Here is a 22,863-nt window from a genome sequence, read left to right as displayed (position 1 = left end):
CCCTTTGTGCACCGAATGTGTCCTCTTGATTCTAGGAGCTTGTGGTAAATTTTCTTTCTCTTGCAGAGGTAAAAAGGAAAAATCATACATAGTCTTAGGTGTTTAAACAGGAGATCAAGTGTTTGTATGAGGTAAAGAGGCGCAGTTCTGACCGCTTCTGCACGGTGGAAAAACAAAAAAAAACAAAAAAAATAAAAAAAAAAAAAACTAATTTTCCAGAGGTCCGGGACTGCACTAAAATCTCTTTGGAGGGAAGTGGGCAACTGAAAACCTCAGTCCATTCAACAAAAAAAATAAAAGCTAAAAACTAAAGACACATGAATCTTCCTATTTGAGCTATTCTCCTTGAATATCACGTCACAGACATAGAACAATGGGGGAGGGGGGAATATAAAAAGTACACAGCAATCATATTCATAACTTGAAATTTCCTTCTCTTGCAAATTAAAAAAAAAAAAAAAATGAAAAAAAAAAAAAAAGTTTTATGTACAGATATAATCCTCTGAGAAGGATTTTCTTGTCTTGACAGTTTTTGAACTGTGTTTGATGGAATAAAAAGTTTTGGCTTTTTATTGCATGAAACCAAACTGAAGGAGCTGTTTGATCCTCTTCTGCAACTCCAGACAACGGTCTCCGGCAATCTCAGTAATCTTCCAAAGCAGCAGCTGAGTGAAGAGTTGTCCCTGGTGTCACACGCTCATAGTCATGCTGGGAGAGTACTATGAAAAGGAAAAGGGGGGATTAGACAATACAAATATGGATGGTGGCTAATAAAATATCTGAAGCAAAGGGGTCTACAACAGTTTCCTCAACGTATAGAAGGTGATGATCAATTGGTTACTATAAGCAAATGCTTTACTTTTAATAAACCAGTCCATGTGATTCTGAATTCACAACACAGACAACACAAAAGGCGCTTTTCCACTGCATGGAACCGAACCTCGCTTTTGTGCTTTTCCACTGCTGGTACCGCATGGTACGGTGTAGGAACGGTTCGGTACGGTAGCGCTTTTCCACTGCATGGAACCGAATGGTACGGCTCCCTAAAACAGTACCACCTCGATTGTGGTTCCAAGAGGTACCATACCCGGTACCATATCCCACAATCCTTTGCATGCAGTCACTACTAGCCACTGATTGGTCAGAGAATCGTTGTTATCCCACCCACTTAACTTTAGTACTACTTTAGTGGAAAAGCAAACCGTACCGAACCGTTCCAACACCGTACCATGCGGTACCAGCAGTGGAAAAGCAAACCGGGCCAAGCAGGGCAGAGTAAAGCCGAGCCAGTACTTGCAGTGGAAAAGCCATTAAAAGGAACTGATCTCACAGATTTGCTAGACGACCATATGTTTGATGACATCATAATACGGACATCACAATATTTTAGTCTTTATTCCTGGCTGACATCACCCAGATCAGTGTATTTCCATGGCAGGTATGGTAAAACCCATTAGGCTCCAGGTTAGTCTACTCTTGCCAGGTGTAAATCCAGGTCATTACTGACCATAGATCAGCTCTGAATAATTGGAGGACTGTGCACCAGGAAAACTCGTAATTTCTTTATTCCATCTGAAAAACTGGCACACGCCATACAACATAAGAATAAGTCCACTTACACATTTCACACTCTCAATGACGGGATGACACTGTCTACACGTAATACGATTAGGGACAGATGAGTGGCCCTGGCTCTGAACTAAAACAAGGCCACTCATCTGTCCCCAACTGTATGTAATCGCTCCATGTGTGACTACATGTGAACAGCCATGGACAGCGTCAACCTGTCATTGATCTGAGCAGGCTTCATGATTGCAGCAGATCACCAACATCTGGCTGTACCTGCCACAGAAATTCGCCCATCTAGGCAGTGTACGCCATCTGAATGAGGCTAGTACCCATTACAGAGTACAGCTATTACCTTTTGTATCAATTGAGCCTCCCTTTTAGTTTGTAAGCTCTAACGAGCAGGGCCCTCTGATTCCTCTTGTTCCAAATTGTATTCTAACTGTAATGTCTGCCTTCATTTTGTTAAGCGCTGCGCAAACTGTTGGTACTATATAAATCCTGTATAATAATAATAATAATAATAGAATGTGGTTTGGTGACATCTTAGGGCCCGTTTACACAGCAATGGACAGCCGCTACACACTAAACAGCAGTAGTTTAAGGTGCAACAGCTGTCTGTTCCGGATGCAGTGAGCAGGCAGTAGGGGACTGTGTGGTCTGCATTTCAGCACATCACACAGTTCCCTTTTTTACGCTTTATTTGAAGTGTACAAAGTGACACTTCATTCAGGTTATTGTATAGCAGCACGATGTGCTGTCTGCATTTTATCGCAGCTCACTGCACCACACCTCTCTGGGATGCTTTGCAGTGTGAATAGGGCACATAGAAAATTGTTGTATGTGTACTAGCAGTGTCCGGTGCTCTTCTTGTGCAGAAAAATCACCAGTCATCACACTGTATGTGAACAGAGCTATAAAAAGTGACTTGTATCACATTCCTATTGGTCACATTACAGTACTGGCTATGGAATCACAATACTGACCGACATTACAAATACGGATTGTGACAGTTACGAAAGTAAATTGCGCTCTGTTAATTTGATGGAAGTGTTCGGTGTGTCTTAAGATAAACAGCATTTAAATAGATGGGTCTACTTTGTACGGTGAGAATGGAAAAAGAAAAGGAGGGCGCACTGGTCTAGTGCATTACCCAACAGATTTAAAGAATTGCATAAAATCATAAAGAGGTCTACTTACAAACCTAAGTTAAAAACACGCTCGTCAGGCCACATGTGTGGCTCTCATTGGTTTCTAGTAGGCTCTGAAGGCAGCCAGTCCTTTGAAACACGTCAGCCTGAAGGGCTCTCATCCAGGACCCCCTACTACCAGGTTTGGTGATTTGAGCAACTGATGAGAGATAGCCACACATCTGGTGTTTTTAACTTATGTTTGCGAGTAGCCATCTTTAGGATTTTATTCATATATTTTAATAAATCTTTTGGATAATGCACTAGGCCAGTGTGCCCTCTTTTCTTTTTCCATTCTCACAGCACTGTCAGGACCACCCCAGTCCTAGAGAGCAGCAAGGCATCTATGAGATTATCCATGATTTGATCAGGCACCTGTGACACTACAGCTGACTCTAGTGCAGGGGTGGGTTGTTCTCTACTTTGTACTGTATTTAAAATGAAAAACATTGGGGTTGAATTATAAAGAGTATATAGACTGTTCATTGAGAAAGTAAATTTTCACTTTGCAAGGATTTTTTATATTGCCTAATGGATGAGGCGAAGCTCTGCTGAATTCAATCCAATCATGTGCAAGCAAAAACCTTTCCCGCTCCATTTTTTTTTGCACACGATTTTGTAAAACTAATTTTCACCACAATCCCTGGCAAAGTGAAATTACCCTACTCCTTTAGTGAAAGCAACCAAATTGTGTGCTTTCAGGCAAGTGCAAAAAAATCCCTACTTTTCCCTTGGATATGGCATAGCATGCACTACCATACTCACATTTAATTGATCGATATCAAAGATTGGCCCCAAGGTGGGCCAAGTCATTGTTTCCTCTGATCTCAGCTAGCAGCATGCATTGGCTTCATTCGGTCAGTGAAAGATTCCATTTTGGTGTACAGTGCATCCGGAAAGTATTCACAGCACTTTTTTTTCCCACATTTTATGTTACAGCCTTATTCCAAAAAGGAATAAATTCATTATTTTCCTCAAAATTCTACAAACAATACCCCCCATAATGACAATGTGAAAGAAGTTTTGTTTGAAATCAAAAAAAAAAAAAAAAAAAAAGAAAAAAAATCCCATGTACATAAGTATTCACAGCCTTTGCTCAATACTTTGTTGAAGCACCTTTGGCACCAATTACAGCCTCAAGTCTTTTTGAGTATAATGCTACAAGCTTGGCACACCTATTTTTGGGCAGTTTCTCCCATTCTTCTTTGCAGGACCTCTCAAGCGCCATCAGGTTGGATGGAGTGTCAATGCACAGCCAAATTTCAGATCTCTCCAGAGATATTCAAATCGGGTTCAATCCTGAGCTCTGGCTGGGCTACTCGAGGACATTTGTTATCTTGGCTGTGCGCCTAGGGTTGTTGTCCTGTTGAAAGATGAACCTTCACCCCAGTCTGAGGTCCAGAACACTCTGGAATAGGTTTACATTAAAGAGGAAGTAAACCCTCCTCAGGAAGTTGTACCTATAGGTAAGTCTATGATAAGGCTTACCTATAGGTACTGTAAATATCTCCTAAACATGTACGGTTTAGGAGATATTTACCTTTAATGCAGCCAGTGACGTCACTGGCGCATGCGCTCTGAAGGAACGGCTGATCGTGCCGTTCCTTCAGAGCCCCGTGCCGTGACCGTCGGCTCCCGCGCGCGTGCGCGGGAGTGACGTCACCGCGGCTCCGGCCAATCAGATGGCCGGATGCCGTGATCCCGGAAGACGGGCGACTGAACATGTCGCCCATCATACAGGTAAGAGAGCGGCACGGCGGGGGCTCGTTCTAAGGTAAGTATTTCATAATGAGCTAGTATGCGATGCATACTAGCTCATTATGTCTTTCTCTTGCAGGTTGTAAAAAAAAAAAAAATTTTCTGAACGAGTTTACAACCTCTTTAAGAGGTCTCTGTACAGTGCTGCTTACATTTTTCCCAGTTCCTGCTGCTTAAAAACACCCCCACAGCATGATGCTTCGGCCACCATGCTTCACTGTAGGGATGGTATTGGCCAGGTGATAAGCGGTGCCTGGTTTCCTCTAGACATAATGCTTGTTATTCAGGCCAAAGAATTCAATCTTTGTTTCATCAGACCAGAGAATTTGGTTTCTCATGGTCTCAGAGTCCTTCAGGTATCTTTTGGCAAACTCCAGACGGGCTGTCATGTGTCTTACTGAGGAGTGGTTTCATCTGGCCACTCTACCATATAGGCCTGATTGGTGGAGTGCTGCAGATATGGTTCTTCTGGAAGGTTCTCCTCTCACCACAGAGAAACGTTAGAGCTCTGTCAGCGTGACCATTGGGTTCTTGGTCACCACCCTCACTAAGGCTCTTCTTCCCCAATTGCTCAGTTTGGCTAGGTGGTGCCAAACGTCTTTCATTTACAGGTTATGGAGGCCACTGTGTGCCATTGGGACATTCAATGCTGCAAAAATTTTTATGTACCCTTCTCCAGATCTGTGCCTCGATACAATCCTGTCTCGGAGGTGTACAGACAATTCCTTGGACTTCATGACTTGGTTTGTGCTCTGACATGCACTGTTAGGTGTGCGCCTTTCCAAATCATGTCCAATTAACTGAATTTACCACTGGTAGACACCAATCAAGTTGTAGAAACAAGTCAAGGATGATCAGTGAAAATAGAATGCACCTGAGCTCAATTTTGAGTGTCATGGCAAAGGCTGTGAATACTTATGTACATGGGATTTTTTTCATTTTTTATTTTTAATAATTTGCAAAGATTTCAAACAAACTTCTTTGATGTTGTCATTATGGGGTATTGTTTGTAGAATTTTTAGGAAAATAATGAATTTAAACCATTTTGGAATAAGGCTGTAACATAAGTGGAAAAAGTGAAGCGCTGTGAATACTTTGCGGATGCACTGTATATAGCATCTTCAGTGCCTCAAAGCCAGTGCATACTGCTGCGTGTATTGGACACCAATGATGTTACATGCTGCCTAAAAGTCAACCAGCATACGAGTTAGTAAGTGCAGCCCCCACCCAGGGCAGAAGGCATTTTAGTGTCAGCCAGCATACACTTTACAAATAGGCCCTTTGCAAGTGGGAGTCTTAAGCAATTAAAACACAGGATCACATCAAAAGCCAGCAGGGATAGCTCAATATCCTGATGGTGATGGAGGTACCAGCTCCAGGACTCTTCCATTCACTACTTGAGCTAGTCACTAATCCGAAAAACAAGTAATATTTATAAAGCTTACACTTTATTGGCAGCATGTTTGCTATGGATCATGGACTCAAATACTTATACACAGATTCTGGCATCATTAGCACCCTCAAACACAAAGTATGGCAGCTCTGAGATTTATTTGATCTACTCTGGTTTTGCTCAATTTGGCAATTTCTCTGCAGTTCTCAGTTATGGGAAAGGGATGCGGCTGAGGATGTCCCCCCCCCCGGCTCTCACGTCCCACCAGACCCGGGCTACCAGCCTGCACAGTCGTCGAAGACTCAATCAAAGCCGCATTCGGCTCTGATCGGGTCTCCATGCAAAAACCCAAAAGTGAGGTCATGACCCCCAGATCCCTCCACAATAGTACCTGTCAAGTAAAAAAAATAAATAAAAATTTTTAAATGTACGAAAATATCGGCCCATGCCGATACGCAATGACCAAAATATTGGTATCCGTATCGGCAATGAAAAAACGATATAGGTCGATCCCTAGTAGACTATACCAGATTTATTTAAAAACAAAAAAAAAAAAAAAGTATGAAACAGAGACCTTCACCAGTGTATGTCTTGACAGTATTCAATTAACGTGCATCTAAGGCCAAAGCTTTCTTTTTTTTCCCCCTTTTAGATGGGGTGGTGAGAGGTTCAAACCTCTGGAAGATATCCCTCTATGCTCGCTTTGGTAACCTCTGCTCACAAAAGGGGGGGGGGGGGCACACTTGTACTGTTGACAAGAGAACAATCATTCCCAATTCAGTCTAGCCATCTATTTCACATTTATACTCCCTGAAATATCTACATTTAATAAATTGTAAAGAAGGACTTTTCAAGCCAAGCCTTTTGCTAGAGAATAGCTCTGTCAGCAGAACACTCACATTGTCATTCTGGAAGGAATGAAGGAAGTTTCCTCCTAACTCTCCATCATCTCGAGGTGTGCCTGGAGGGTTGCTAATGCCACTTATGTTGTTTGGGGAATTCTGCAAAAGAAAACGAAAAACCATTTTCAATACAAGACCAGGTATTTAGATTTCAAAGATGTTTGAAGTTGTTCAGCCCTGGGATTCTCCACTGCACCATACAATGGCGGGGAGGACTGCATCTAGACTTACTGTTCCATGTGAAGGCACCGCTCCCTATTTGGTTTGCTACCAACCCCCCCTCACCATCACTGTACTGTGACCACCAAGTGCCCGAAATCTCGCCATCACTGTGACTTTACGCTGCCAACACCCCCTCCTCCTCCTGCACACCAACACACACTCTTACTGGTAGAATCTGAGAGATATGAAACAAGCAACTCATCCTACTGGCATCTTCCCAGAAAACAAAGGCTGCAGAAAAATAAAAATTAGACCAAGATAATTCACTTTTAAATGATTTCCACCATGTGACTTATAATCTGTGCAATTCAATTAAAGACAAACTGAAAGGTTTAAAAGGGGGAATAATAAAAATCTCAATATTGCATATGGTTGCATATACATTTACCGGCCACTTTGTTACCAAGCCTTTGAACAAGTGTACCTAATATAGTGCTAATCAGCCAATCACATGGCAGCAACTCATTGCATTTAGGTATCTAGATGTGGTGGAGACAAATTGCTGAAACTCAAACCGAGCATCAAAATGGGGGAGAAAGGGCATTTAGGTGACTTTAAACATGGCATGGTTGTTGGTGCCAGACGGGCTGGTCTGAGTATAAAAAAAAACTGCTGATCTACTGGGATTTTCACACACAACCATCTCTAGGGTTTACAGAGAATAGTCCAAAAAAGAGAAAAATCCAGTGAGTGGCAGTTGAGTGGATGAAAATGCCTTGTTGAGGTCAGAGGAGAATGGGCAGACTGGTTCGAGATGTCAAAGGCAACAGTAACTCAAATAACCACTTGTTACAACCAAGTTATGCAGAATACCATCTCTTAATGCACAACACATTGAACCTTGAAGCAGATTGGCTCCTGTCAGCTAAGACCAGGAAATGGAGGCTGCAATTGGCACAGGCTCACCAAAAGTGGACAAAAGAAGATTGGAAAACGTTGTCTGGTCCGAGGAACTTGAGTTCAGCTGCGACATTCAGATGGTAGGATCAGAATGTGGCCAATTCAGCATTGTTTAAACACCACGGTTTACCTGAGTATTGTTGCTGACCATGTCCATCCCCTATGACAGTGAACCTTGGCACCCCAGATGTTTTGAAACTACATTTCCCCATGATGCTCAACTACACTGCAGAGTCCATGAGCATCATGGGAAATGTAGTTCCAAAACATCTGGGGTGCCAAGGTTCACCATCACTGCCCTATGACTACAGTGTACCCATCTTCTGAAGGCAGCAGGATATTGCACCATGTCACAAAGCTCAAATCATCTCACCACTGTTTCTTGAACATGACAATGAGGTCACTGTACTTGGATGGCCTCCACAGTCATCAGATCTCAATCCAATAGAGCACCTTTGGGATGTGGTGGAACGAGAGATTTGCATCATGGATGTGCAGCGGACAAATCTGCAGCAACTGCGGGACTATGGACCAAAATCTGAGGAATGTTTCCAACACCTTGTTGAATCTTTGCCACAAGGAATCAAGACAGTTCTGAAGGCAAAAGGGGGTCCAACCCGGTACTAGCAAGGTGTACCTAATATAGTGGCCAGTGAGTGTATATGAATACCCTGAACTGAGCACCGATTTTAAAGACAGCTTTCAGTCTTTTGGGGTTGGAGTATACCAGCATTGTACATGTGTAAAATAGACAGCCCTCTTCAAATCAACCCACAGAATTGGATTCAGGTCCCAGCTCTGGCTGGGCCATACCAAAAAACGTATCTTCTGGTGAAGCCATTCTTTTGTTGATTTGGACTGCTGCAAGGTTAAAATGGCTCTTTTCTTTCTTTTAGCCAAGGCTTGAAGACTTTGTTTTGTACCTAATTGAATCGTACAGATTATAGGCCACATTATTAAGTGGAAAAATTCTGATGTGATTTATCTTCAAAACAAAAAGTCAACAAATGCAGCTCCAAGCCTATACTTTACTGTTTCTAGAGAACCCTGGTCAATAGAAATTCCAAAGACATAGCAGCATTATACCAGAAAACAATCAGACACTAACAAAAGTTTTGCATTTGATAGCAAAAAAATCCAGGTCCTCACCTTAGGAAGTCCGTCCATGTCTCCAGACCCTTAAGAGAAACCAATATAACCAATCAGTACAAGTCACAGATCTTGCCATTCATATAAACAAAATTATAATTAAAACATAAGTGATAAGAAATTACTAAGGTAGGTCACTTACCTAATGACCCGTTCATATGATGAGGTTCCATTCCACCCATTCCTCCCATAGGCCCATCAGAACCAGGTCCCATTGGGAACTAAAGTAAAAACACAAAAGATTAAATTTTCACTCCCAATTTTATGAGCTGCCAAATGACAACGTTATCCCTGGATTGCCAATGCTGGGATATGTACATTGGGAACAATGAACCCCCCCCAGGTATTAGTCTATGTACTCACATTTGACCGGTTCCCTGTGGGTGGTCCTGGATTCATCATTGTGTAAATGTTGTCACTTGAATTTGTCGACTCTGCAAAAATATGAAAAAGCGTCAATGACTGCATAAAATCCATAATGTTTATATTTCAAGGCACTGTGATCAATTGCAAGCAATGCTACACTTGCTGGAAAAAAGCAGAAGATTATCGCATAGAGCATGGTACAAAAATGTATAAGGACCGTTTCACATCTGTATGGTGTGCTTTAGATGCATTACCATTGACCTCTGTATAAAATGTGTTTTGATGAAAGTGCAACAAAAAGATGCAGCAAGCATGGTTTTTATTATTTATATTTTAACACATCGCCCCAAAAATGCATAGGTGTAAACAGGGCATTAGTGCAGTAATTTTTCCCTATGCTCCATAGAAAAAAAAAAAACAGTCCTTTTACTGCATGTGTATCACACTCAGGGATCCCCACATATCCGGTATGTTAGTCAAATGAGCACAAGCAATACTATTACTGTTCAGCATCACTTGTTAGCGGCTCATGACAACGGCACCACCAGATCTCTCATCAATGCTGTTTTACCTCTATACAGAATAATCTAAGAGAATAGAGGGTGACCCCCAAAAAATTCACCATGGGGCTGGGCCCTCTAGCTTGTGTATATTAAAGTGGTTGTATACTGAAAAAACAAAAAAACAAAAAAAAAAAACAAACCCTGCAAGACAAAGGCATAATGAGCTAGTATGCATTGCATACTAGCTCATTATGAAATATTTACCTTAAACGAAGCCCCGACACGGACCCCCAGACACCGCTGTGGGAGTGGACATGCTCCCTCTGTGTCTCTTCCGGGTTCGGCATCTCCAGCGCTGAGAGTGGCCATGCGCGCGGGAGACTCAATTTCCGGCAAAATCCGGCAAGCAGCTCGCCGCAGACGTCAGAGGCTGCATGCAGGGCATATATCTCCTAAACCGTGCAGGTTTAGGAGATATTAATTGTATCTACAGGTAAGCCTTATTATAGGCTTACCTGTAGGTAAAAGTCACAAAAATCGGTATACTACTGCTTTAACAGTCTTTTTGGAGACTAAATCCCCGTACACACGCACAGATTGTTGGCCAACTGATCGGCCAACTTTTGTCCAGTAGCGTTTGTTGGTTGAAATGTACTCTAGACTTGCACTGGACTTTTGTTGGCCAACAAAAACCAACTTCAGAAGTGATGTCATGTGCTGGTTTACTTTCCGTGCGTTTTTTCCTCTCTGAGCATGCCCAGTCTTGCTCATCTGATTTTTGTCTGCCGAAATCTGTACTGACTGAGGAACAATTGGCCGTTTTTTGTTGGCCAACAAAAATTTTATAGCATGCACACCAGATTTTTTTCGGCCGAAAATTCGCAGTTGGTCGTCAGAAGCATCATACTAACAAGCCTACAATCGGCAGATCGGACGTTGGCCAACAATTTACGGCCAACAATCTGTGTATGTGTACGGGGCTTAATGCCTCGTACACACGCACCGATTGTTGGCCGACCGATCAGCTGACTTTTGTCCAGTGTTGTTGGTTGGTTGTTGGTTGAAATGTGCTCTAGACTGCACACAAATTTTTTCGGCCAACAACAACCAATTTCAGAAGTGATGTCATGTTCTGGTTTACTTTCCGTGTTTTTTCTTCTCTGAGCATGCCCAGTCTTGCTCATCTGATTTTTGTCTGCTGAAATCTGTACTGACTGACGAACAATCGGCCGTTCTGTTGACGGCCAACAAAAATTTTATAGCATGCACACCAGATTTTATTCGGCCGAAAAGTTGCAGTCGGTTGTCGGAAGCATCATACTAACAAGCCGACAATCGGCCGATCGGACGTTGGCCGAAAATTTACGGCCAACAATCGGTGCGTGTGTACAAGGCTTTAGAGTTGTAAAGTCAGGATTTTCATCCTCATGCATTTTTAAATCCTGACTGCCACTTTTTTGTCCACTCATTGATGGGCACATTCCCTGTGGTCATGGCTGTTCCTTGCACCTTATCCAGGTTGTTCGTATTCCCTGCCACCCAGTTATAAAGCCAGAACAGGGGCGCTGCCCTTCTGTAATTCTTTGGATAGCATGTCTTTTAAACCTATATCAGTGTGAGGGTTTGTTGATTGTTGTTATGTAGCACAATCCCCCATCGGGGGAATAATTTTCCTGTAATGCATAAAATTAATAAAAAATAAAATTTCTGTTACAAAAAAAAAAAAAAAAATTATACATCGCTATTTATACATCTTTATCTTAACAGCACTATCAATATGTGTAATAGTGAAACCATGTGACTAAGCCTATTGCTTGACTGGAATCTGAAAAGGAAACTCATCACAAGAAAAACATGGTCCTGATCCCAATACTTGCTCCGGGTTTAGGATTCATCAACTACTGAAACCAGAGAGTTAGCATAACTGCCAGGTAACTAGCATTTTCTGAAAAAGGCCAGCAACCGCTGTATTTTACATGCAACCAGTTGACAGTGCAAAGATCGACAATAGACGTGCTATGTTACTGCGAACAAACAGGTTACAATTCATTGTTTGGTGCAAAACAATTCATAGGTAGCATAAATATACACACCTGCAGGGCTGGGCATGATCGGTGTTCCTGGAGGTCCTCCGCCACCAGGGGGCCCCTGTATGTAGACAAAATAGGTTCTGGTTTGAAAATGTTCCAAAAATTTACCAAAGAATATCTGGCTAGGATTACCAAAACAAGTGCAGTCATTGATGCATTTAGTGTGCAATATAAACCACATTAACATATCTCCAGCAAGATCATCAAAGCACTGGGCACACATATAAGCATTAATTATGTATGCATTATGCAGATTAGATATAGGAAGCCGGCAACTTGAAACATCCATGTTGAATCTTTATTTGCTACAAGGTGATAAGATGGAAACAGCTTACATGTCTAAGGCCGTTGGCAGAAACATGTAAGCTGTTTTCATCCGTTATCACCTTGCAGCAAATAAAGATTCAACGTGGATGTCTTGAGTTTCTGGCTTCCTTCATATTAGGTGCATTTAGTGTAAGTGATTAAGAGGATACTGAGGCTCGATGCGCACAAGCGGTATTTTTAAGCTCAAAAAACACAAATCAATTTTATTTGCGTTTTTACAGTACATGAAGAAAAAAAAAAGCTGTTAGGAGCGTTTTAGTAGCGTTTCTGTGTTATGCTGGGTAAACGCCTAAGAACTCTATGAAAACAAAGTTTTCTACTCCTAAACACTAACTTAAAAAAATGCCTCTAGCATATAATAGTGTGCATGGTTAGATAGGATAACACGGACAACCAGGATAACACTATTAGCTTCTAGGAGCAGGAAAAAAAAAAAAACTCATAATAGCTTCTAGGAGCTTAAAAGTGCCAGTGTGTATGGAGCTATGAAGCCTGAGCATCCATACCTGCAGGACTCCAGACCTGGATTTAGGTCCCTGTTTGAGTGTGGCTACCCTTCTTTTTCCTATTTATATGTACAAGTTATGAAACAAGGATGCATCCAGAGCCCACAACGATTGAGCCCACAACGATTGAGCCCACAACGATTGAGCCCACAACGATTGAGCCCACAACCGCAAAACCAAACATACAAAAACACACATCTCTGTATTGGAGGGGAATAAGAACTATTCATTCACATCTCATGGCTGCACTGTTACAGGCTCACCTATACAAGGGTGGCATTGTCTTTGGCCATTAATCCAAAACAAGACTGCTCAGAAATGTATGTAGATATTATTCAGGTCCTGCTGCTTTGATGTTCTGCTTTAAAGGTCCCACATCACTCATTCTTATCATCTAGCCATCCTCTAGCAACTCTGCTTGTACATTACACTGAAGATTTTTTCCTAACCTAAATGGAGTCTCCATAAGACGACAGCTCTACAGAAAAGCTAGACCTCAAAAAGGTATTTACTGTAAAACTGGCCATACACTCTGCAAATTTCAGCCTGTTCCCGAGGAAGCAGACAAAATTCACCCATTGGGTAGCCCTGCTGGCCTCACTCCGCTCCACAGTCAAGGGCACCTGCTAAAGAGTTTTCGATCAAAGAAGTTCTGCATCCAGATGCAGGTACCGTTCTGATATTTTGACAGCCAGTGGGGCCAGCTGTCATACAATAGCTGCAGCGGATAATTCCTCCACCTGCAGAAACTGCAGGCTGAATAGGAAAAAAATAATTAAAAACACACAACCCTATGGGTGTATGGCCAGCTTTAGATTTAGGTCATTTCACTTTTTTTTGGGTCCCATATATCTCTAGTGATCTTTAACCTATCAGAGTGTTTGGGGTCCAATCCTTCCTGTTAAGGGGTAACAATGACCACAGTAGTGGACGGAAAGGTGCTGCAGAGCATCCTGGAGTGTCATTCGAGAGTAGACAAATCTGATCTCACCCATCATTTTCGGGAACACATCATGTACCTAAAGACTGCTTTAGAACTACTCATTGAAGACTCAAAATAGCATGTCTGCCAGGTTGAAACACTCACCAAGTGTGAAGAGGCAAGTTATACTATAGAAGGTAGGAGTGGAAGGGGAAGTGGGATCAGCTGGTTTACCAACTGTGTGCAACAGCCACTGAGAACTTGTCAGTGATCAAGTAAACAAAGTCAAAATCCGAACAGTTTATCCAACTTACCACATATGTGCCAGGTGATGACGAAGAGTATGGAATCTGTAAAACAAGGTACAAAGATTAGATTATATCCAGAGACAACTACCTACTATCCTATGTCCCCACCACTATGATGATTAATATGAAAATTTAATGTATGGGCAAAATTAAAGTATAACTAAAGGCGAACTTTGTTTTTAGTTTTGGATAGAGTGGAGAGGGGTTAGAGCCCCTGTTCATTTTTATTGCCGTCTGTGTCCCCCCATTAAGGAGATTCCCTCTATTTGTTCTGTTTACCATCAATGAACGGTAAAGTAAAAGAAAACCCCAAATTTTGGGTTGTCCCCAAAAAAGTAAATAGAAGGGAAATCTTCCAATGGAGACACTAGGTTCTGGTGACCTGGGGGTCCCCAAGAAATTTCTTTAACCACTTAAGCCCCGGAGGATTTGGCTGCTAAACAAATTTGATGTCCTTTTTTCCCCACAAACAGAGTTTTCTTTTGGTGGTATTTGATCACCTGTGCGATTTTTTTGATCATGCACTATAAACAAAAAAAAGAGCGTAAATTTTGCAAAAATAACAATATTTTTCACATAAAATTGGTTTGCGCAAAAGTTATCGCGTTTACTAAAAAAGGGAAAGATTTTTGTCATTTTTGGTGTTTTTTTTTTTTAACGCGTAATGGCGGCGATCTGCGATTTTTTTTTCGGTACTGCGACATTGCGGCGGATAGATCGGACCCTTGACTGACATTTTTGACACTTTTGGGGGTACCAGTGACATTACTGCAGTAATCAGTGCTATACATATGCACTGTTACTGCAAAAATGACACTGGCAGGGAAGGGGTTAAGTGTCCTAGGGGCGTGATTCTAACTGTATAGGGACATGGCTATTGGTGTAAAAACAAAGATCAACGGTCCTACATAGTAGAAACATTTGATCTTCATTTTTACACCAGGGAGAATGACGGGCGGCTTGTTTACATAAGCCGCTCTGCCTTTCTACCTTCACCGGACATCGGGTCCGCCGGTCACACGCACTGACTTGTCAGTGAACGAGCCACGGCGGGCGCGCGCCCGCCTGCAATTGGCTCTCAAGTCAGTGACAGGCGAGTGACGTACCCATACGTCACTCTGCCTGGCCGGGGCTGACCGCCGCAGTATATAGTCGTGCGGCGGTCGGCAACCGGTTAATTTGCAGGGACTTCCTCTTTCTTTCTGTATGGCTATGATATAGGTTACACAGTGATGGTGAACCTTGGCAACCCAGATGTTTTGGAACTACATTTCCCATGATGCTCAAGCAAATTGCAGAGTGCATGGGCATCATGGGAACTGTAGTTCCAAAACATCTGGGGTGCCAAGGTTCGCCATCATTGATATAGAAAGTGAAGGACAATATCAATAGGACAGAGATGACAAAAAAAAAAATCTGACAAGTGTTATAAATAACCCTCTCTTGCTCCATCCAAAATGAGGTGGAAAAAAAAAACATTTTGCCCATAGTTCTACTTTAAACAAAAGCAAAGCATTCTGTACATGTCTCATGCACATTTTATCTTTAAAATGATCATACAGAAAAAAACCTCTTGATCCTGCCAGAAATTATTTCCTTTGCTTGCTGCTTGGTATCAGCTAGATGTCGCATCTATTCTCCCTGACCTACAGAACACTTTCCCTTTGTTATTAGGTTGAGAAATAAAAAGAAAAAAAAGGGGTGGAGGTTTTTCTGTAGTACAAGTACATTCTGATCTACAGCGACAACACTGCTCCTCCATGATTATAGCACAGCGAGAAACCAGTGCCACCCTAGGAAAGGAAGAGGGCTACTGGTAATATCAATGTCCGTGATGAAAGAAAAACAAAAATGCAGCTGTCACATCTAAGGACTGATAAGCTGCAATATTTTGTTCTTGGGTTTAGATACACTTATGAGAAATCCACCCATAACTAAAACACTGGGGATCAGTGATATTGCTACTGTCAACCTTATCGCTTGCTGCCTATGCTGGGAAAATATATTATTTATTACAGGTACTTGTATAGCGCCATCAAATTACGCAGCACTTTATATACATTCTACAGTCACATCAGTTCCTGCCCTCAAGGAGCTTACAATCTAAGGTCCCTAACTCACATTCATACATACACATACAAGGGTCATCTAAACAGGAGCCAATTAACCTCCTAGCATGTCTTTGGAGTGCCAGTATACCCAGAGGAAACCCACGCAGGCTGAGGCAGAACATGCAAACTCTGTGCAGGTAGTGCCATGGTTGGGATTTGAACCCTGGTGCTGCCAGGTGGACGTGCTATCCAGTTGGCTGCCCTATTGAAGTCAATAAGGGCAACAAATACCGGCCACAACCTCAGTACTGGAAAAGCACAGCTCTGAAGGAAAAATATAAGCTTATGCAAAGGATGACTGGAATAGAAGTGCAACTAGAGATGGATTTTCTTCACTGAAGCCTATAGGCACACAGCTTCTGTGCCTTAAGTAACTTCTCTTTGCTAGGACCACCTGTTTAACATGGGGCATCATTTTCCTGGTGGTAATCTGGGTTTAGAATATTGTGATTGACCTTATGAGAGACCATTTCTACCCAAGCTTGTGGAAAAATTCAAGAGTGATTAACCATTATATAGGAAAAAGCCGCCACTTTGCTTCTGAAGTCTATAGGTTTGCACATACTCTGTCTAATAGTAAATCCAAGCCTGCCTGTAGGATGGTTCCCTCAGTATCTCGCTACAGCAACATTCCCAGATGATTACGACTTTTATTGCATTGCAGACTTTGGGGATTACAGCAAAACACAAAATATTTAGTGTGTTACTAAACCCAGGAGCCTGCATTCACTATATCTGGTCTCCCACAGTACACAGAAAATGGAAATGCAATTATTTTACTAACTATAGACCGCTAAATACTGCTTCTCATCAGAAGTATACAGCAGTCTTGTGATTACTATAACTGTCTGGTTAAAGCTTGTAGAAGGGAGTTTTCATTCTCCCCCGATTGTCCTATGAGACTTCATGACTCCTGCTCTTCCGTCTGGACAGTGCTGATTGGCCCTGTGCTGATCACATGCACTCTCCCAAGAAAAACAAAAAACTCTCTAGCAATACACACCAAACTGAACCTGTGCAGCTTGTCCCCTGTCCTCTGTTCTATCAGGAGATATACTGGGGACTGTGGAAGAAGGGGAGGATCAGAGGAGACAGGATCAAACAGCCTTTTTACACACTGCAGAGGATTAACCCCTTAGGTTCCACAATGAGTATAACAAGCATGCTTTACTGTATATACAGGCTGGTTTTACTGTTGGGGGTTTAGTAGCATTAAGTTTGCTTTAAACACTTACTGAATTTGCATTATTTGGATTTGGCCATGGTCTGCCTGTTCCTGGACCCCTGAAACAATACAAGAAAGCACATTAGAGCAAACTTCCTCGACACAGAAAACCAAATAACCCAGAATTCCCTTGTGCCAGACTGCTTACATGTTCATGCCGGGACCTAATGAATTGGGTGGAGGCCGCATTCCGCTTCCATAATTCTGCAATGATAACCAAGGGTCAGACTACGGTAACGAGGGATCAACCGGAGAGAGGTGGGAGAGAAGAAAATGAGAGGGTTAGTGGTGCAGACTGAAGAGCCATCTAGTAACAGTACAATTATTGACTAATAATGCAAACGATGCAAAGAGCGGCGGGATCATCATCATAATTAGTCGGAGTCTAATATGATTAACGCTTGCATTGATCCACATTTCAGATGACAGGACACAGAGCATTAACTGCCTGACAGTAAGAGAATCAGCCAGCCTCGCCATCCCACAGAGGGATAAAATCAGTCACCAGATTCATGTTAGTTTAATTATACAAGTTTCTCCAGACATCTCTCTCTTGTCAATCACAAGGTTAGAAAACAACAAAGCCTGCCCTACAGTCTTCCCGATTCTTTCATTCATTCTTTTCATGGCAATGTTATGTCCTTTTCTATGTTGTAGAGGGGACATATCTATTGCAGAAGACATGTACAGAGGACATGTCACTTGAAAGGTTTAATGTAAGTCCTAAACTTTTAATATTGACTTTCCGGGGTGGTTTTACACTACCGCTTTTCTTATTGGACCTTGTTCACGGACTACTATTCTTTGCTGGGGTTTTTTCGCCTTCCTCTGGATCAACTGCGGGTATAGGATGGTGTATATGGGATTGTATGGTTGGGTTTTCTTTACCGTTTTTTTTATTGGTTGAGCCAGATGGACTTGTGTCTTATTTTAACCTGACTATGTGACTAACTACGTGACAATATAAAAAAAAATAATAATGCATCTGTAAGGCCCCCCGTTCACACTGGCGCGACGCTACTTTGCCGGGCGACCTCATATGTCGTGGCGCGCTGCTCGCCCCGCGACCTCGGAGCGGCCGGCACGGACTTCATAACATTGAAGTCAATGCAGGTCGCTCCGGGTCGCCCCAAAGAAGCTCCGGACCCTTTTTCTAAGTCGGAGCGACTTGTGTCGCTCCTATTAGAACGGGTCCGCAGCTTCTCTATGGAAGGCGACCTACGGCGACCTGTCAGGCAACCAGGTCGCCTGACAGGCCCCCTCAGTGTGAACGGGGGCTAAGATGACAGCACTTGGTTGTATACACACACTGTACAACTGCGTCATCCTTTGGTTTGCTGGATGTGTGGTCTGCAGTCTCTAATTGAGGCTTATAGCAGATTCTCACACATTCCACTGACTTGGCTTCTCTGATGCCAGTCCTATGCTGCACATAGATCAGGTTCTTTAATTTTAAAGTTTTTAAAACACACACCACCCCATGAGATATAACGTGCATATCCAAGGATGCACCGGGAACCCCACACCTCACCCTAATTAGGGGGGTTGGGCCTAGAAGCACGCCATCAGTAGGCTGCACCAGGCCCCGAAAGATCAGGCGCAGCCTGCCAATGACATCACAGATGAAGATGGTGGCACAGGATCCGGTGGCGGCTGCAGAGAAGCTGGATCCATCTCAGAAAAATGCCCAGAGCCACACTGTAGATGAACCATTTAAAAGCATTAGTGCTTAACCTTCTCCATAAACGCTAATGGGTTGATGATTTTGACTGCTCATTAATGAAACTGTTGGCATTATTTCCAATTTTAAGTAAACTCATGCAGAGTTAATTTTAGGACTAATGTTTCAAAGTGAAAACACTCACTTGCCCAATGACACCCTGCAATGGCAAAACTAGCAAATATTACTCTAAAAAAAATAAATCACTGGTCCCATTACAACACAAATTACAACATGACCAGAAGCACAGGAAGAGACCAGCTCTAGCACAAAGGCCCTTCTTGTAGGTAAATAAGGTCATGGTAATCTTCAATGTACAAGAGAAATAAAGGTGAATGAAAGTCTGTATTCTTACCTGGGGTCCAGGACCCATTGGGCCCATCGGTCGGGGGGGATTCATCCTTTGCATGGGTCCTCCCATGCCAGGGTGTCCTTTAGGATAAAAAGACAAGCTAATGAGAAAATCCCACAAAGAGGGAAAAGAACCAAATGTCAGCTTTGTGACAGGTTACCTTGTCGGGTTGGGTCCATGGAGTTTGGTAATAAGGGCTGTGATCCTGGAACTCCACCTGGTGGCTAAAAACAAAAGCACATGTTATTGATATTACAGTCATTAATGGCACAACCATGGGTCATAAATGTATTAACAGCTAATCACGGTTATCAATAATAAATCCATACAGGTGAAGAGGGAGTTAAAATGTATATCTAAAAGAGAACTTGCCTGATTTCCCATTCTTATGTGCGGCCTGGGTCCTCCACCATATCGAGGCGACATAAAAGGCTGTAAAGTGGGAACAGCATATAATTTAGAATGAGTTAAAGTATATTAAGATTTACAGTGAAAATGTACAATTTAACTTACATAAAGCAAAAATCTAATGTAGAGATTGTGACAATGTATCTAATATTTGAAGGGTGCTTTGAAAAAGGAAGTGATGGACTTGCAAAGCACAAGCCACCCGCAAACAATGAATGGGAAAATCCTATTAATGAAAGGGAAAGAAGAACAGGTCCTGGTTGAGGTGAAAGGCAGAAACTCCGAAAACTACCCTAGGCAAGAAGCTACGGAACTTCTTTTGAGTGGAAGACGTCCCGTGATTCTGTTTGTGCGATTTTACTGCGATTCATTGAGCGGCAATTGCGCCGCGATTGGGGTGCTATTGAAAATGACGGAGATCACAAGTGGGTGCCACGATTTGTGGTATTTTGATTCCGCCTGTGATCTCATAAATGGCAACGGAGCCTAACTCTCTAGATTTTAAACCAGATTGACATGGTTAAAACAAAGTAAAGTCACAGTTGACCAAGGTTTTGGCCAAAAGATAGAAAGAAGTCTATTAGTCATCTTGTGAATGCAGCTAGATCTTGTATTCCTTCCAGCTGGAAAAAGCAATCCTCGCCAACAATTTTGGATTGGTTAAGGAAAGTAGAGGAAATAAATAAAATGGAAGAAATTATCCTGACAACACAATTAAAAAAAAAAAAAAGCTATAATAGGATGTGGGAGGCCTGGAATATATTTATCCTCTCGAAAGAAGGGGTAAGATCTGCATGGTCAACAAATGGTTAAGGAACAGCAAGTTTGCCCCCCCCCTAGCAAGCTGAGCGAGGGAGTCCCTTGTAGGTTCTGTCATTGGTCAATTTTTCCCTCCCCCCCCCTTTTTCCTTGTTTCGGTTTTTGATTTTTTTTTTAGCGGGGGGATAGAGTAATTTAAGGAACACATAGTGTAAGGAAGGAGGGATAAATTTGTATTTGAAGTAATACGCATATTGGATTTATCCTTATTGTTGTGTAAGAGGAAATATTTTTCTTTTTGATACAAAATAGGATGAGGTTTCTTCCCACACTTAAGTGTTCTGTGTTAGGATTTTCTGTTTGTATAACCCCATTTTAAAAATCTCAAAAGGTATACTTGAAAAAAACAAAGTAAAGTCACAGCCAAGATCTAGGAGTAGAGTAGAGTAGAGTAGGATCATCCCCCCCCCCCCCTCCAGCAAGCTTTAAAATGCAGCACTTTTAAAAAATGTAGGGAAGAATGCTACAGATAAACAGGTACAACTTATTAGGCGGATTTGTTTAATTTCTGTGTATCACTTGAGGCCAGTCACTTCACTGGGCATGTAAGGGTATACAACCACTTTAATGCATGTGCAGAAACGCACAGCCTTAAAGCAACACCAATTAATGCACGTGCAGTAATGCATCACAACCGCGTGAATCTGCCAACAGAATAATCCACATAATCCCTTCAGCTTTGCAAAGTTAAGCAGAGGGATTTAAACATCATCGGATGCAAACCACCAGTCCCTGCACTTTCCACATTGGAGATTGCAACCTGGCACTGGAACCATGCCAAAGTAATAAGACAGCCCAGTTATTTCTGGTAGGTGGCAATCTCCATTTCCCAAAAGCCAGCCTGTACATCTGAGTGTCCAAAGTCTCACATCTCTTTAAATGCAGAGCACCTCCTTCAAAGAAAAGCAGAAAGTAAGCACTCTACAGCAGTGGTCCTCAACTCCGGTCCTCAGGGCCCACTAACAGGCCAGATTTTAAGTATTACCTTGGGGAGATGCAGACTAGAGTACTGCAATCACTGAGCAGCAAATGATATCACCTGGGATGTATTTCAGTTATCTTGCAAACCTGGCCTGTTAGTGGGCCCTGTAGGCCAGGGTTGAGGACCACTGCTCTACAGTATGAGGCAGTTTCAGTATGGTAGCTCCGGAATACCACTTATACCTAGAGCAGTGGTTCAACTTCTCAACTCCGGTCCTCAGGACCCACTAACAGGCCTGTTTTTAAAGTATTATCTTGTTGAGATGCAGACTAGAATACTGCAATCCTTGAGCAGCAAATGATATCACCTGCAATGTATTTGTTATCTTGCAAACCTGGCCTGTTAGTGGGTCCCGAGGACTGGAGTTGAGAACCACTGACCTAGAGAGTAAAGATCATATGTGGACCAAACAGAGGCACTACTGACTCCAGCTGCAATGGAATATTTCATGTAAGATCCTAAATGAGTCACTGACCTGACTGTGAGGACCCATCATGTTGGGGTTGTGAGGTGGTGGCTGTGCATGAGGAGATGGCTGAGATCCAGGTGGACCCTGCTGGAAAGAACACATCAAACTTATAGTTACTATAAACCAAGGGCATATAAGAGTTCTGTCATACCTCTGACAGCAGAGCCTAAACAGATATCTACATTATGCAATACCAGTTTTTCCATTTATGTTGAGGAGTGGAGTTGCCTGTGGACCAATATGCATAGCGCAATCATTTTTGAAGGCTTCTCCTGCATAACAATAACCTTCTCTCATTTGCATTCTTTTGATCAATTATGCCACTTAGGATTTTTTTTTTTTCTTTCATTTGGGGTTATCAAAAATCTAAAAAAAAAATCTCTCTTTTCTGGGCACAATTCCTTTATTTCAAAGTGTTCAGTCACCCCTCCATATTCTTGGACTAAAACACTTCACCCCTGTTTAATGGCGATCAGAAGAGTGGGAGAGATTCTACTTCGCAAAAGCTAGCTGGGTAGGGCTGACACCATTTCTTTAGTCCAGAAAAAGGCACAACAGGAAATTCTGAAGCGGCGTGCATTTCTCGAAAAAAACATTTTCTGGACTTGCAGTTTTTAAAGCATTAAAACATGGGCAAACATGCATGTATTTTGCTCATGTTTTAAAAGCAAAATT

At 42.3% G+C, this 22,863-nt stretch overlaps 1 protein-coding gene across 4 annotated transcripts in view; it reads right to left on the bottom strand.

Annotated features, from left to right (window-relative positions):
- Positions 1-259: 259 nt before the first annotated feature.
- The window catches only part of SSBP3 (single stranded DNA binding protein 3), a 116,239-nt gene continuing 93,635 nt past the window's right edge, over positions 260-22,863 (bottom strand). Inside the window, exons 6-18 of one of the 4 annotated variants that reach the window (XM_082266204.1) lie at positions 22,195-22,272; positions 19,883-19,942; positions 19,671-19,734; positions 19,514-19,590; positions 17,587-17,642; positions 17,449-17,497; positions 14,109-14,144; positions 12,043-12,097; positions 9,444-9,514; positions 9,223-9,301; positions 9,081-9,109; positions 6,807-6,908; positions 260-719 (exon numbers count right to left, since the gene is read on the bottom strand). In XM_082266204.1, coding sequence (XP_082122330.1) covers positions 690-719; positions 6,807-6,908; positions 9,081-9,109; positions 9,223-9,301; positions 9,444-9,514; positions 12,043-12,097; positions 14,109-14,144; positions 17,449-17,497; positions 17,587-17,642; positions 19,514-19,590; positions 19,671-19,734; positions 19,883-19,942; positions 22,195-22,272 — 786 coding nt within the window. In that variant the 3' untranslated portion in view covers positions 260-689. Of the gene's footprint in view, positions 720-6,806; positions 6,909-9,080; positions 9,110-9,222; positions 9,302-9,443; positions 9,515-12,042; positions 12,098-14,108; positions 14,145-17,448; positions 17,498-17,586; positions 17,667-19,513; positions 19,591-19,670; positions 19,735-19,882; positions 19,943-22,194; positions 22,276-22,863 lie in introns of all 4 variants that reach the window. The other 3 variants (XM_082266202.1, XM_082266203.1, XM_082266201.1) reach the window with 3 other exon arrangements.

The sequence above is a fragment of the Pelophylax lessonae genome, assembly GCF_965119305.1.
Source record: "Pelophylax lessonae genome assembly, chromosome: 8".
NCBI lineage: Eukaryota > Metazoa > Chordata > Amphibia > Anura > Ranidae > Pelophylax > Pelophylax lessonae.
Note: the sequence above shows the minus strand (reverse complement) of the source record. Positions and strands in the feature narration are given on the sequence as shown.